A 17,078-nucleotide genomic window follows, 5' to 3' on the forward strand; every position below is an offset into this window, starting at 1 on the left:
AGAGAGAAGAGAAACAGACATAAGACATTAAGTAGTCTTTAAATAAATGTTAATATTTTAAGATACCAAATATACAACACCCAGCTCTTTACTGAAGAGAGGGACTCATCCATCCTCTGAACAGACCACTACACAGCCACAGATTTTTATTTACACAACAGACATAAATAAAAGGACATAAATCTAATACAGGAAGTTTGTGATTTCTGACAACTGAGTTTTTAACTGACATACACAAGCAGCAAACAAGAAATGAATTATTGTAAGTCAGATCTCCATATACAAGTACAAATACATTAATCTGTGCTGCCTATCTTACCAAACGGTCATGTGTGTGCAGGCTGCCGTAACTGCTGGACTGGGACATGTGGGAAGAGGAGCCTCCCAGCATCCCACCATAGCCAGGCTGGCTCATGCCATTGGATGAACTCCAGAGGTCGGAAGAATTGTGGGTCCCATCTTTTTTTTTTTATTTTTTATTAAAAAAGAAAGCAAGAAAACCACATTTAATGAAGAAGAGTACTGAGTTCTACTTTCCTTTACAAAAATAGGTTAAAATACAAAATTCTGCTACTTAAACTAACATCAGCAGGGAAATTGTGACCAGTTTATACTGCGTCTTCTATTTTCATGCCACCACAGTGTTGCTATATTTATTAAAAAAACCCCAACAAAACAACAAAAACACAACAGAGGCTTTATATCCGAAATACAATCGAACCACAGCTGAGAAAATACCAAGTACTTCTGCTAATTACACAGACCTTCAGTAAGGCCAGATTTATATCAAGAGGGTTGATAAAAATTCCAGACTGAAAAAAATAATAAAAAAGGGGGGTGGAGGGGAGAGAAGTTTGGCTAAGCAGAGGTCATCATAAACACACAGTGCAAAACATCTATTAACCTAAAATAAGCAATTTATAGTCTAAAATACCTTAGTACCATAAAAATATAAAAACATTTCACAATAGCAGATTTAAGCAACTGAAATGACTGCATTACATAAGCCTTGAACCCATGTGTCAATGCAGTTTTCCTTCTGTAGCACAAACTGAAGTACTCTGTAAATTCCTGCACTGAGAGGCTATGCTTTCAATATGCTCCAAAACCTCATCAGACTACAGTACGAGCTAATTGTATGACGTGAGGCCGAGGAAATGAATTCTGCTCTCATTTTGTTCAATGGAATTTTTTTTTTTTTTGGCATGCTGGATATACAAGCATTTGAGAACTTAAGACTGTTAGCTGATATTGTACAGTCAAATTCCAGAACAGTCAAGAAGCCCTCACCTCATTTTTCTCTATCACTCCAGTGTGCTCCTCTGAAGGCCCTACAAATCAAAGGATGGGGGATTCTGTCCATCTGGCCCGGTGTATAATCCCCTTAAATTTCAGTCAGCAATTAATGTCATGAGAAAAACTTTACATCAACGGACAGCTCCCTTCATCTAACTGTTTAAAAACTATATAAAACTTAATCATAGGCTCTGGCACAATATGGTACCTTTATGCTTCCTCATCCATTCAGTACAACAGTGGCTGACTGCAGATTTCTGCCTAAAGCACAAGTGACACCTACCCATATATTTAAAGTCATTTTACCCACCTTGCATAAAGAAAGTGCTAGCAAACATACTGCTTGGTGGCTTAGGAGACGGGTAACTCGGAGATTCTCTGTTGAAATCATCAGAACTCGGGGATGGTGCATACACCTAAATATTGGAGAGCAGTAAAAGCACATTAGTACTACTTGGGTGTCGTGCACTAAAAAACCCATAACAGCATACAGAGACAGATAGAAAGCACAAATAAAAAAAAAAAAAAAAGAACAGTGTAGCAAGTTGCAGCATTTGTTGCCCTTGTTTTATTTGCTTTTTAGCGAGTTGCCACAGTACAGTGGAACTACAGTAGAATGATCCTAACAACACACTTTCTGGTGTGCCAACTCAGCCAGGTGGCCTGATAAAAGCCTGAATGTTGATTTTGCTTTCTAAGTGCATGACTCGCACAGACTTGTTGCTCAAGATAAAAACAGCAAGATAAAACAACTGGGCTCCAAACAAGTTTTATTTTAAAACAACTGCATGCCTGTTTGAATATTTAATTAGCTGGCATCCCCACAATCAGAAAGAAAAAGAACATCCAGTGACAAATGGAAAGATTTTAATGCAACCATTGTATCATCCATTCAGAAACTTGCACGCCTTTGTGTAGTCATCAAAAATATATGCAATGCAAGTCCAGAGGAATAATCGTAAAACTGCAACATCGAGCAAATTATTTTCATGCTAGCCTAATATTAAAGAAAACCAGCACCATTCTTTTTTCAGTGTAACACCACATTCTCAACTTGCAAACAACGAATTTTCCTAACAAATTAAAAATTGTAAGATACCAAATAAACATAATGATTAGAAGTCTTTCACTGCAGTGACTCTATGAAGAAATATAAATCATATTCAGGAATAAGTGAAATCAACAAAGCCAATATTCACAGTCTCAAGGACTTTACCCATAACATTAGTTGTTTTAAGCAATGCTATTTCTTAATATCAGTATTTTGGTCAGTATACTGAATATTGCAATATGACTAGTGTGTGTTAAAAGAAAAATCTTTTAAAAAAGGCAGATTAACAAATACAGCAGCAAAGACTATAAAAATGTAACACTGAAACCAAAGCACGTTTTTCCTACAAAGTAAAAAATGTGGTATTTTTATTTTTTTAATTGTTCACCTTGTAAATACATAATGCTTCACACATACATTAAGAACAATTTTAAAAGTTTAAAGTTTACATAATGCAACTTACAAAGCACACTACGACCTAAAATCCAAAAGTATTTTGACCCTTCCTATGTAAATACAAGCACACGCATGTATCTGCAACGGTCACATCTATCCCATGTCTGTCTGGGATGTTGTTTACCAAGCAAGAGAAGGGCCAGGAAAACCAAGCCGGCCAACAAAAAAGCCCAAGTTCCCTAAAAGAGAGCCATTGTTCTCCCGGAGGGTGACTGTTCTGATGCGGATATTTAGAAAGTGAAGTGGGCAAGTCCCGCTGCCATTTGCATACCAATACCCCTCCTCCCCACTCCCAAATGCTTTTCTAGCCTGCTGTTGTCAGACCAAATGGCTGGGCATGTGCCTGCAGACACCACTCTTTTCTATCAGAGGGACTGATTTACCACTCTCTCAGACTCCTTTCACATCAACAGAATTTCAATAAAATCTATGAAACTACAGTATGACGGAATCAGGACAAGGGCACAAGGAATTAAGCCAGGGCATAGCTGTCGATACAAGCTACGTAATGAAAATGGCAGCAGGTAGAAAGACACCTGATTAAAAAGTGGAAAACTTGCAACTTTTAGTTGCATGCTTGTTTTAACTTTTTTTTTTTTTTACCAAAATAAATGAAATTTTTTTTAGGAAAAAAGCCTTTCGGGCAGCTTTTGTTCAATATTTTACTTGCAATTTTTCAATTTATGGATTAAATGTAAAATAGAGATGCGTACCAAACCTGAGTGACAGAATGACGTTATAAGGAATGTTAACAGTACATATGTATTTACTATATATGATGAATGCATGTATATTCCATGCCTCAGACATATTTTAACAAAAATGTCACTCTGTCAAATTGTAAATACTCACGCTTATAAGACTGCAAACATATTAGGCAAAACTGGGCTTAATTTACAAGTTCTCTGTTGTGCAAAATAACGCAGCATATGCTACAGCTGATGGATAATCTATCACTGTCACAGGACAGCAGTGGAAACAAAGCTTTATGACATTTAGCACTGCCATGGAGATGTACACTGATTAATGCGAAATCACCTACAATGACGAATTATACTTCTTTTAAACTGTAACGTTATCAATGAAATTTGTAAATACAAGCTTCAGAGTGAAATTTTAACATTTTACATAATTGGGTGATTTATAAAAACTGATCAAACACTATCTCAAAAGGGAAATTAAAACTGAAAAACTCCTACAAACATATCATTTACAGATACATATGTACAAGCCATAACATAATAAAAATGTTATGAATTATATTAACATAAAAAGAGGCCCTTCCAAACAGCTACATGAAAGTCCTAGCACAGACACATAACTTTATATAGTTTCTGCTTGTTTTGGTATCTTAACTATAGCTTGCAAAAACATAGCTGCAATGTTATGAAGCTGCACTTGTGCCAGTCTAGATTTTTCAGATCAAAGGGTTCTTGCGGCAAAACACAACTGATGTGGTCTCAAAGACTTCATTAACTCCAGATGTGGGGAAATAGCCAGCCAATTCCACAAAAGGAGCAAGTCTCTTTTAGTTACAATCAGAACTACCCACAAATTAAAACCAGGCCTCTGATGTCATCTGATCACCTGCAGATGAGCGCCAGGTTTTTTTCTGGTTAATGACCTAATCATAATTTTTATGTCGTGTTACTACAAACAAAATTTAAAAGCAAAGGAGAAAATTTACCAAGATTAACCTGAAGTGCATGAGATGCAAAAGGCAAAAGTTTTAAATAAAAAAGTTGATTAAAAAAATGACATTTTATTTTCAAAACGGGAAGCAATGTATCAGGGCGACCTGAAAGCCCTGCATGCACTAGGATCCCTATCCAGCAAAACGTAGCCTGTGAGGCTGCTGGTCCGCAGGCAGCTTGCAGGGCTGCGCAGCAGCTCCCCGGTCTGTGTCCTAGTTAAAGGGCTTTCTCTTCTGCAACAGCTGAGTAAGGCAGTTAGAAATATGACGTGGCTGCTCAAGACGGCCTCTTTTAGCTATAAAACTGATAACAGTGACATCCAGGAGGCATCAAACCAGTTTTTCCTGGCTGACATTCCCACTAAGACAAGGAATAATGTTAAAAGGTCAGCCTGTCTGCAGAGTCTCCTTGAAGAGGGTTGTCTCCAGCAGGTAGAAGAGGAGCCCATCTTCTAATCCCCTGAAATGCACTGTGCCCAAAGGCATCGGATGTGTCTCCATGCTGACAAGCAAAAACACTCTCCGATTATGAATGGGAAATTCCCTTCTGATAAACGCACGCCAAAACCAGTTTTTTTACATGACTTATCAAGTGGAGGACTCGACTTTTTTAGAGCTGTGTAAGAATATATATCAATTCTAATGCTGCAGTGCTTCTGAAGGGTAGGTAGCCTCCCCAGAGGGAAGTAGGACAAATGAGTTGCAAAGGACATCAAGTCAGAGACCCACGTTGGTCTCTTCCACACCCTGAACTGGTTTATGTTTCTCCAGTGGGAAAGGCAGGATGACAACTAATATATTTTTTTGAGGGTTAGTGGTGGGAGCTGACTTCAGAACAGAGCTGAGAAGTTATCTGTACTACATCAGGTTTAAGCAAAACAAACGCATCATCCAGTTCTGAAATCTGCCCTGGTGATTAACATATGCAATGAACTCTATCATGAAAGTTACACAGACATATCTAAAACATATCAAAGGATTACACAGTGTGCTTCTGTTTACTAATACGAGTGCCAATAACATGACCATTAATTCAAAGACCTGGGTTTACTAAATTTTATGCTAGGTAAAACTTCCAAGTCTCATTCTATAAATGCATTTAATAAATATAACACTTAGAGTCCTCCTGTTGGCATACTTTCTCTCAGGCAATTTTCCCATAATGTTTCAAATTCTTAAATATTTATCAATGTTTAATATTAATGTTAAAAGTAGATTAAAAAAATAGCAACGAAGCAGCCAAACCTTACTTCCGATAAGCTCATGCTATCTCAAGACCAAGGTTCCCATCATGCACGTTGTTTATGGAATTATGAATTATGTTACTCATTTAAGCCTAGTTATTAACAATTCTTGGAAGTTCAGGAAAATATTTACTAAGCTGCTGGAGACAGAGAATTTTTTTGATACCAGTAGAGATGGATAACCTATTCTGTAGCTTGTAAACTCTGCTAAGTAGCCTATCTACATTCCATCAGCATCAGTCATGAAATAAGCAAGTGCACACTGATGAATGATTTGTACATGTGGCAAAATTTTACAGTGTATTATCTGCAGGTTTTGAGGCAAAAGCTAATTCTGCTGAAAGGCAGCTCTGGGAAAATGAAACTTGTTTTCATGTTTATTATATTTCTGACAAAATCACGTACTAAAACTTCAGGAATGTAGAATAGTAACTACAGTTTTCAATGCTCCTCTTTACAGCAAGACAGAAGCTGCCAATTCCCCCCCCCCCCAATTCTTCTTTAGTTGCTATTTAAGCAAGATTATAAAATGAAAAGCCTTAGTATACAAGATCAGTATACCATACCCTCAATCATACTTTTTGTTTCCAATACCAGGTGTAAGGTTCATACATTTTAAAAACCTCTTCTCACCACTCCAAATGAAAATAAAACACTCCTTCAAGAGAACAGAGCATCTGTCTTGTCTGCAAATCCAACCACAATTTTTAAGGATGGTATAAAATTCAAACTCCTTGAAGCAGCTGAACTGAATTCCATCTTAAATAAATGTTTATGCAGTTTAGGCATGCTATACATGCCTATTTGGGTATTTTTGAAATGCAGAATCCCACTGCAATGATACATAGCACAAATACTTCTAGCTTCTTCCCCAGTAAATGACAATTCTAAAGTCATGTTAAAAAGTGACAAGCAAACTTACCAAAAGTCCCAGATTCAGTATATGGAAACCTTTTGGTCTGTTCTTTTGATTTTATTTTTTAAATTGAAGTGAGAGGCACAGAGAGGAAGAAAAAGAAGGTAAGCCAGCAGGAACACCACCAGAAATAAATATATGTATATAGTGCTTGAAGATTCTTTTTAGATTTTATTTGCTAAGCAAAAACTCTTCCTCACACTCTTCAAACTACGCTATTACTAAAGGATGCATACAACTAAGTCTTAAAAAATTCCTGATTAAATTCAGATTTTAAGGAAACAAAAAATGGAAAAGTTGAAATTAATCAGACTGTTTCTTAACCCATTCGCAGCATTTCAGAAGGCTGTTTTAGCTGCGCTAGGAATCCCCATCACCAGTACTGATCACAGGAAGATGCAGATGCAGTAGTAGATATAATGCTGTTTTTCACATTTGTTTATCTCTTCTCCGAACTCACTAGTACTCTCAGTTGCTGTACCTCCAACACAGACTATTATATTTCTACAAACTGACTTCAACATGCACGTGATTATGAAAGCAAACAGACTGAGCAAACCGGGGTGTGTTACTCCTTGGTGCTCACATTTTGAGAAATATAGATCTGTCCAATACAGCACCTGATCCCATCCCTAGCTGCTTTCATTTGCCCAAGGAAATGGACATAACTTTCACTTTAAAGCATCAATAAAGCTTGTTGTAGACAAGACACCCTTCTGGCAGGGGACCACTGCTTGGGTAGATTGGCAGTTCAACCCAATGGAGTGAGGCAGGGAAAACTCTCTTGGGCTGATGCATTGTACCTCATCGTTTTTTAGTGGAATGGGGCGGGGAGGGGAAGAGAAGGGCGAGGAAAAGAAAAAAAAAAAAAAACCCCAGCTGACCAGTGTTTACTACCTCTTTATTCAATGTCCACAGCAATGTACCCCTAGAGATTTTCCAGATGATCTTATATTTGTCCTGACTTACAAATGTTAGCTTTGACCTTGCCTAAGTTGCTGTGGGCAGCATATGGTACAGAACAGCGTTAATTGTACTTTCTCCCCTGTATACTAACTGGCCCAATACTAATAAAAGCAGAATTGAATCATTCTATTTAGCACCTGGTTGCTCCAAAATTTACAAACTGAAAACATTTTACATCGATGTTAAAAGACTTCGTACATTTATTGCATAACAGCTACAGAAGGGCATGCTGTCGTGTCATCTAAGCATCATGCAATATTATTAACATGTTTCTCTCTGAGAGGAACGCCTGCAAGACAGGCATTTTCTCCACTAAAAAATACCCAAATATACACACATATATTCACACTTCTGTGTCTTTATTCATCTATACACACATGCCCATACGTACATATTTATATGCACACACAGGAACGCGCTTATAAATAGCCTTTTACACTCTCAAAATTCTCAAGAAAAAAAAATTTTCTCAAAAAACCCCAACAATATAAGCTAGTTCACAAAAAAAAAAAATCACAAAGCATTAAATATATGCAAATATATATATGCTGATTTTCTTCCTCCCTTTTTAAATAGGCATTGTAGAAATCTACTGTGAAAGATGTAGTAATTCCACCTTGGAAAAGGGCTCAATAAAATCTCAGCCTATGCTGAGAAAAACAATTATTTATTCAATATTAAAAAATACTCATACGTAGACTGGTATATCAAATGAACCCATACAATGTGCAGAATACAACAATAATGTGTAATATATTCACAAATTTGTTTTCATACAAAATAGTAGTCATAGGTGACATAAAATATAATCAATATTCCTTAAAACAATTTATTTTGGTGATAACTGACACATTATTGTGACCTATATAAAATAATTCTACAGTACGTTTAGAAAATAACCAATTTATTTCTAAACTTGTAGGTGAACTGAAAAAAGTGGAAATCTTTCAAGTCTATATTCTTTATGCACAAAGAAGATATAAAACTTCTATTACTTAAATACTATTTTGGTGCTACTGCATTTTATAAAATTTAAATGAAGAGGCCCCAGTGAATGAACAAGTTTGCTTAATTGTTTATTAGTTTAAGAAATAAAATCAAAGTGTTTAAAAAGTATAATTTAAATTTGTGCTATTATTTCTACCTAAACATTTTTTTTCAGTTTTGGGTTTTTGTAACAGGGGTTAGGTGTTTTGATTTTTGGGGGTCTGTAGCATAGCTCTTGTATGAGAGAAGAAAAGGTAAAACTTTAAGACAGACGCAATTTTTAACTGTAATTTTTTTTTTCCCCAAAAAAAGCTCTATATTAAAATTTTGTAAGCCTTCCATAAACCAGTAATATTTTTTATATATCAACAGGTGAAGGACACACACATATACAAAAAACAAACCCCCCAAAACCCCGAACAGGCTAAATCTTCTAGTTCAGTGCAAGTGCTTTACTTTCTTTACGAAACAGAGTAAGATGTTCTTTTTTTCCTTTTTAATTTGGTAAGGATTCTTGAAATACTCATTTTTTATAACAACTATTGCACATAACGGTAAGATTTTACTCCTTAGCAAGGGATTTGTATCAAACCATTACTTTTTGCTTTCATGTGTCCCTCCTAAAACATTCAGAAATTACAAAAATTGAACCTCCTCTAATAGTAAAAACCCCTGCCTTAATTTTTGAACTTTTAATTTATGTGCCCGTGCACACATGACCATCTATTGGAGTACTCAGATACTTGGTTTTTAGCTTACTATTAAGCTTTCTTCTGGCTTACAAATTGTATAAGTTGAAAAGAACAAGATGTATTTAATAAAAAGTTTAAACCACACATTTTCTACGTGTCATTTCTCACTTGTTTTGTAAATAAATCAGATTTTATATACATCGGCAGATATTATGGAATGTCAATATCCAAAATCTAATACGATAATCTAAATAAAAATCTCAAACTCAATGATGTACATACTATCAACTACTAATTGATCAAACAATACAAATGTATGTACTGTTCTCTCACTATGGAAAGGTTCACATAAAGATTTGGCATACACACCAAGATGTGCGCTTCAAAAACTGTAACACAATACCCAACCCCCCCCAACTGCACATCTCCTCCTTCTGTATATTTAAATTAGTAATTTAGTCCAACTTGCAGAATTCCTAGGAGAAAAAAAATGCTAAAAGCTAGTGAAATGTTAAAAAAAAATTAAAGAAAACCTCGGGCAACATGATATAGGATCATCATATGATTTGTCATCTATTTACTAACTCTTCAAGCTCGTAAAGGTCACCTCTGACCCATAACAGGCACATGCTATCAATTTTCAAGCCATGCTCTCCTACAGTACCAGCACTTCCATCTACTATATGCCTGGAAATACTTAATAAGATCAAAGTCTTTTTTCCTGCTACAAGAACAAAGAGAAATGTTGTAATAGAGTGATCTGTGCTCTAGAAAGAATAAAATCAAAACTCCATGCAAGTTATATTCCCTTTGCTTCAGGGGTACTGTATAGTTAATTTTACTTAAGTCTTATATATATCTTCACATAAAACTTCAAACAGATTGTTTTAGCCTAGGAGCAGACATGAAAGAAAAATAATTTCATATTTGAAAGACAGCTGGCATTTATACCAAAGGAAATGAAATAGAGACCAAGCAATTTTACTCATTCCCCTAACCTCTCCTCCAGTATCTCTTCTGTTATTCAAGAAGCTCATACATAGTCTCTTTAATGAATATAAAGATCCATAGTTTAATTATCATTGAACAAAAACCTTGGCAAAAAGTCTACTAATGAAGGCAAAGCTCACATAAGGCCGTAAGAGCAGAAACAGCAGTAAAAAACGCCCAAAAACTAACCCACAAAAAAGATCAATGTGTCTCCCTTTTTCCTATTTAATGTTATTTTTATAACAGAAAAAAGCCAAAACCACATACAACATAGACTACAGAAAACATAATGCATTAAATTTACCACTGTATGCTCATTTTTATACACAAAAATCAGAACTGTTGTAATATGAACTTAAAAATTGTAAGTATTGACCATGAAACAGAAATATCCCATTCGGCTTCCAGAAAGTCAAAATATAGAGAGGAGATTTAATTTTTCTCAGAACCTGCTTGGTTTTTGTTGGTTGGTTTTGGTTGGTTCCCCCCCCCCCCCCCTCCGGTGGTTGTAGCACTATTTTGATTATTTAAAAAATCATACAAGTGAAACGAGCGGCCCTGGGCAAGGCAATGTTAGCGGCAGGCTAGCGGACGCTACGTTACTCAGCCTGTAGAGCGCCCCGCAGCACGGCGCGCTACCGGTGCGATGGCCAGGGCTCGGGACCCGGCGACCAGTCAGCCAGCCGGCCAGCGGAGCGGTTACTGAGGCGCACTCCAGAAGGCTGCTCTGCAGTCGCTTGGAAGAGGAGAGGTAAAAAAAAAAAAAAAAAAAAAACCACAAAACCAACCCACCACCCAAAACCCAAACGCACCCCAAACCCCAAGGAGACGCCGCAGGCGCGCAAGAACCCCAACTTCGCCGCACTCTGCACCTCAGCGCGCAGCCGGCGCGAGCGGGACGGGGGCCGGCGCGCGCAGGGCGGGAGCGGCGCGAGCAGCGGCGGGCAGCGCGGCCCCGGCCCCCTCAGGGAGCGCCGCCTGCCCTCCGCGCCCCGGGCCGCGCGTTTCTGTTCGTGAGGAGACTTTCATCCCCCCCGTTACACAAAGTAGCGCGCTAACCCCCGTATAGTTTAAAGACCGCTCGCCCCCTCGTTTGCTCCGGCATCGCCGACACGGGCGCAGGCTGTCTCCTGGAAAGCACCCCCCCGCCCTCAGAGGAGCTCAGCGCTGGACTCGCGTGGGGGACCGCCGCGCTGTGAACTTGTATTTGCCGGACGACCAGCCGCCAGCCCAGCACGGCGGGCCGGCGCTCGGCAGCTCCCGAACAAAGGCGGCCGCCCTTACCGTCTTCCCGTTGTAGTAGTACATGAGGGAGTTGCTGCCCACCCCGGGGACGGGGTACGCGCAGTACATGGCGAGGCTGGCGGCGGGCCGGGCTGAAGTGCACCGCCTCTCTCCACGACATCCACCCGCCCGCCCGCGCGCTTCCCCGCGCCGCCCGCGCACATGGAGCGCCTCAAAGGCGACTTATGCAAAGCAGGACTGAACCATCTCGGGCCGCGCGCGGGGGTCGGGCCGCGCGCGGGGCCCCCGCCAGCCTCCGCGGCCCGGGGGGGCACGCGCGCTAGTGCACGCGCCCGGGTCTGCGCACACCCGGAGCGGCACCCGCGTCCCGATAAATCCCGAGCTACAAAGGAAACAGCAAATGGATACGTCCTGAGCGAGTTAATCTTCTGCTTTTTGTTTTAATTAAATTAGAGCACTTGTGGCAGCGGAGACGCTGCCTGATGCGGCTCCAGTCACACGGCCATCTGGCTCTCCCAAAGTTGCCTCCAACTTTGGCTAACGCCTCCCAAAGCCATGGGGAGCTGCCGGGGGTGAGTCCCATGGGAACGCGGGAGCACCCAGGCAGCAAAAGCCCGCAGCCAGCCAGCACCGCTTCCTGGGCCCCAACCGGGCCACAGGCTGCCTTCGAAACAGAGAGGCCTACGTGGCGACGTGACCCTGATGCAAAGGCAACACAAGATGCTGGGCTTAAAAAAGGAGAAAAAAAAATATTCACGTAAATATTTTCATTTTACAGAACCATCCAAAATCCATCTTTAAGATATGGTATAAAAAGTATGATGGGTCCTTTGGAAACATGAGCCCAGACTGCCTTTATATTGTACAATACATTTTGGTATGAAAAAAGCAGTTCTGTGCCCATATAAGACAGGGAGGAAAAGAGAAGGGGGGGGACAGGACCCCCAACAACTTTGGCACATCAGAAACATGTGATTTATACAACACAGCAAACAGACTGCAACTTCCAGCACAAAAATCCCTCAATATTTGCACATTATCTATGCCTGGTAAGTCTTTTTTGCTTTCTTCACTGAACAGTGACATTAACTCTTAATGAGATATACATTTTTTCTATTTTCTACATACAAATGCAGCTGGTTATTAACTTAGCTCCTGATAAGTCAGATGGGATTTCAATCCAGGAAAAAAAAAAGGTTAACGCAAAACTACATTTCTCCACCTCTGTGTCAACTGCCAATGCTGTGAATTCTCCCTGCCTCCCTCCTGACAAAAGCAGGAAAATACTTCAGGATAAGGAAAAAATGGGCAAAGTTCAATCCAGCAATTTACAGGGAAAGAAAGCAAGTTGCAGAAATTTGGTCCATTCTGCCAAGCACCTTGTATGTCAGGGAAATCTTCTGAACCAGAAAGATCCACAAGGGTGACAAATTGACTGCAGTAGAATACTATGGTGAGATAAAAATCTTAGTGGGTCTTCTGTATAATGTCCATTATCTCAGGACAGAACTACTGTAGTGTCTGTAAACATACAGAATATACACACACTGACAAGAGAGTCACACCACCAGCTTCAAATGCTTTTTCAGTGAACTCTTCCAATCAATTAGGAGACTACTGTGCTCAGAGTATGTTGGCAAACACATCCTAAAGTTTATATCAGCCGAAGAACGTTTGCATTTTTTACTGCAAGTCAAACTACACATCCAGAACTATTCAACTATGCAGTAAAGCTAACGATATCTGAACTGAACTCTTCTCCAATACAAAAGGCGTAGCAGCAGCTGCAAAAAAGAACATCACTGTACTTCAGACTATTAAATTGCCAGGCCTGCAGAGTGACTTGCGGCTTCCTTCTTCCCCTAGGGACCACAAAGACCCATTTCAGTCCCCAGAGAGTCTGTAAGAAGCTTTGATTTGCAGCTAACAATGCCATTCCTTAAAGCTCCTCACTAATGTTCAGGACTCTACAGATGAGATATGCTAAAAGATCTTCAGATCTTTGAGTGTGCTACTCCTCATAGTGCTCTAGATTAAAATCACTAATTCACACTAATGTCCAACTTAGGAAAAAACCCCTAAACACTGGAAAAGGTGCTTTCAGCTTGCAAGAGTTGAAGTAAGAGAACCCTTTTTTTTTCCTACAGTAATTCACACACACAAACTTTTAAATCATTAAAAATACTTCCAGGGTAACTGGAGTCAGGTCTTTGAAGTAGAGACCATCATCAACATAGTTGCAATTGCTACTGTGCCTCCATGCACACATACTCAATTTTCAGAATAGTTGTATTTGAGTTGAAGAGCATGATCAACTCCCCCCTCAAATAATAACCATTATCCACCCGTATTACAAGCAACTGGAAAAATGTTAAAACATACAGCAGAAAAACCTAACTTTACTATGCAGCATTGGGAGGGGGGCTTCTCCGCATTACAACTGCCCTATTCTTATACAGAACAATTGTAACAAAAAATAGAGGTAATATTAACTGGTAATATTTACTAACACAATTAACATTTATCAGTACAAGGAAATCATAGACATTCACCATCACATGGGTAAGAACAGCAGCAATATGATCAATAAAACTGACTAATGCCCCTGCAAATGCTTGTAATGTTTGTAGACAAACTAGTTTAAAGACTGGTACCTCCATAATGACTCAATAAATAAATTGGCTCCTGAGTTACTTCCCCACAAATCAAAAGGACAACAATTTCACTTTACTGAAACGAAAATCAGTTCTCCTACCCTCAGTTACATTGGTGGGAATAAAATCTTAGTGTACAACACTTGAAATTTGTATCTGCTCTACATTTACTGTACAAAACCATTGTTTCTCACAGGACATTTGCTACATCGATTCACCTTACAGGATCAAACCATAAATCCATCAAACATATCAGACTTTAACCCACAGAAGTTTACTTTCACCAGAATAGACAAAAAATAAGCCTAAAATGGAAGAATTTGAAAGACTGCACAAGAAAGTGTGACGCTGTTACCAATAACTCTGTATTTGCAGGAACTACTACCAGATAACTATTCCAAAAGCTCCTGAAGTCCAAAGTCAGTTTTTGTTTCGTTGCTACAATTTTTATAATCCCCATTTAAGCCAAGCAACAGCTGCTCCGAAATTTGTTTTCTTAAGAGAATCATGTTACAGTGAAATGAATCATAGCTGGATCAGCGATACTGTACTGGGTACAGTTGTTTACTCCATTTTTCCTTGGTGACAAGTCAAGGGTTAATCTTATGACTCAGCCTGACAAAACAAGTCAGCTGGAGACAGGGCCAATTTTTTAAACTTGATTTCAGACAGACATGCCGTCAGCAGAGGAGCACTGAACTGACATGCACTTTGTAGCCCGAATTGTTTCCACTCATGACCCTGTACTGTGTGTCAAAAACAATAAACTGCCTGTTTCTAAAGTATGTAAAGAGATTATGAAAGCTGATGCAGAGTGAAATACTGATCTAATAATAAACCAAGCTACCTGTAGGAGAATATTTCCAAAGATTGTTTTAACATTAAGATTTTGTGAATGAACTGCATGATCTCCCTGAAAACAAACATTTATAAAATACATTTTTGTCCAACTAGTCAGAGCCACATAGCAAATACACAATAAGCATATGTAACCCATCACTTGAATTTATAAAACATAAACCTAATTTCTGCAGACCACTGAAAATTATACCATACGAAAGATAATTATGCAACTGTCTCAATGGATGAGAGCCATCCTCTGGTCAAACGTATCCCACAAGACGACTGAAATATCAAATTACTTTATAAAGGTTATTGCTTTTTATGACAGCTTTATTATTTTAAATAGGTCTATTCAAAACACAACAAGTAGCAAAAACTTTTACAATTAATTATGTGCAACTAAAAATTAAAGTTTCTTTTTCAGCAACAAAATCAACTGTGATGCGTAAACCCAAGTATCATGAGTTTCCTCGCAGAGAGTGGGCTTCAACCCTGCAGAAAAAATGGTAATGTTGTAAGAACCCAAACCTCTTTTGGATGGGGATACCAATTCTATTGTATTGTACTAATTTCCATTTGATTTCTCAGGGGCTATGCTAACCTGCTATCTTTAGAAACAGGGTGAAGGCAACTGCCCCACAAGTCTCTCCTCCTTTCCTCCCCACTCTGCCCAGGGTTGGAACTTACTATCAATTTCAACCACATTTGACAGAGGAACAGAAATTTCACAAGTGATTAAGTTCTTAACAGTTCTAAGAAAACTGGAGCCTGAACAGGAGAGACAGACTGGTGCCCCACTGAAATAAAGGCAAGGAATGGAGAACAGAGCATAAAAGACAAATTCATAGAAAATTAGTCCAACACTGAACAACCTGTTGCTAATTAAAATATACATAGTAACTTTGAGCTCCTTCTCTTGTAACAATTCAGAAAAAAATTCCAGGCATCTTAGAACTCCCAATATAACTTATTTTAAACCCAAACATTTATGATGATTAAGTATAGCAAGGCCACAGATGCGATCATTGATAAAGGGTGCATTGAACATCATGCATAATGTAGCTGTTAGACAAGATTTCAAGCCTTAAGAAACCTGGCTGGTTTAAGGGGAAAACACATCACTTATTACACCATCCTCTATTTAATTAATCAGTTAAGTAAATGTTAATTTGTTTTAAAATCCTGGAAGTATAGCCTTGTGTTGTTAACCAACCACTAAGTATGCTGTTCAGCAGAGACGCTGCAGACTAACTTATGGAAGACAATTTAAAATAATCCAGTGGACCGAATTTGATAGGGAAAATCCCCACAATATCCAAAGGAAGATGTTTTAAACAAATAAGTTTACTCATCTAATGCAAGAGCTAAAATAGTTTGATGGTTTTCCTGTGCAAAAGGTTTGTGTTTAACATCACATTTAACATTCATGTTACTATAACCAGAAGAGGGGACAGTTTGAAGGGATAGAGAACAGACAACAAATACTAATGAAATTGATATTAATTGCTATCCATTACTTTTACCTAGCAATATTACGAGGGTTTTGGGGGGTTGGGTGTGGTTGTTGGGTTTTTTTGTTGTCGGTTGGGGTTTTTCTTGTTGTTTGCAAAAAACCTCCAGTCACCTATGACAGATATGGGTAAAAAAAAAAAATATCTCTTTTTTAATTTGGAAACTACACCTAGGAAGTTTCTCTTTCAGTAGTTTTCCAAATAATATTGATTTTCAGATGTTTAAGTTTTTACAGAAATATTTTACTAGAAAGGAAAGAAAGAGGAGAAAAGTGCTGTATATCACATTCTTCAGAGTCGAACACAAAACAATTTATTTGAGGAGGTTTTAAAACTCATTTCAAAATCTTACAAATACAACTTTGATAGGATATTGCTCAAATTCAGAAAGTTTTATTATTTTGCTGAAAACATTAAGCACTTCAGGTTTCAAAACCTCTGTATGTCTTAACTAGCCATACCTGTATTAAGAAGTAAACAAACATGTTTATTATACTGAGGCAATAAATAATCCCATCAGAAGCCAGAAAATCA

General features: G+C 38.5%; 1 protein-coding gene across 20 annotated transcripts in view; it reads right to left on the reverse strand.

Annotated features, from left to right (window-relative positions):
- Positions 1–17,078, reverse strand: part of TCF12 (transcription factor 12) — a 173,614-nt gene that overhangs the window by 29,318 nt on the left and 127,218 nt on the right. For 17 of the 20 annotated variants that reach the window (XM_054836451.1, XM_054836446.1, XM_054836455.1 and 14 more), the window contains 2 exons: positions 1,607–1,712; positions 320–459 (listed from right to left, as the gene is read on the reverse strand). In XM_054836451.1, coding sequence (XP_054692426.1) covers positions 320–459; positions 1,607–1,712 — 246 coding nt within the window. Of the gene's footprint in view, positions 1–319; positions 460–1,606; positions 1,713–11,575; positions 11,847–17,078 lie in introns of those variants that run through there. The other 3 variants (XM_054836458.1, XM_054836457.1, XM_054836459.1) reach the window with 2 other exon arrangements.

Source organism: Grus americana, chromosome 10 (assembly GCF_028858705.1).
Source record: "Grus americana isolate bGruAme1 chromosome 10, bGruAme1.mat, whole genome shotgun sequence".
NCBI lineage: Eukaryota > Metazoa > Chordata > Aves > Gruiformes > Gruidae > Grus > Grus americana.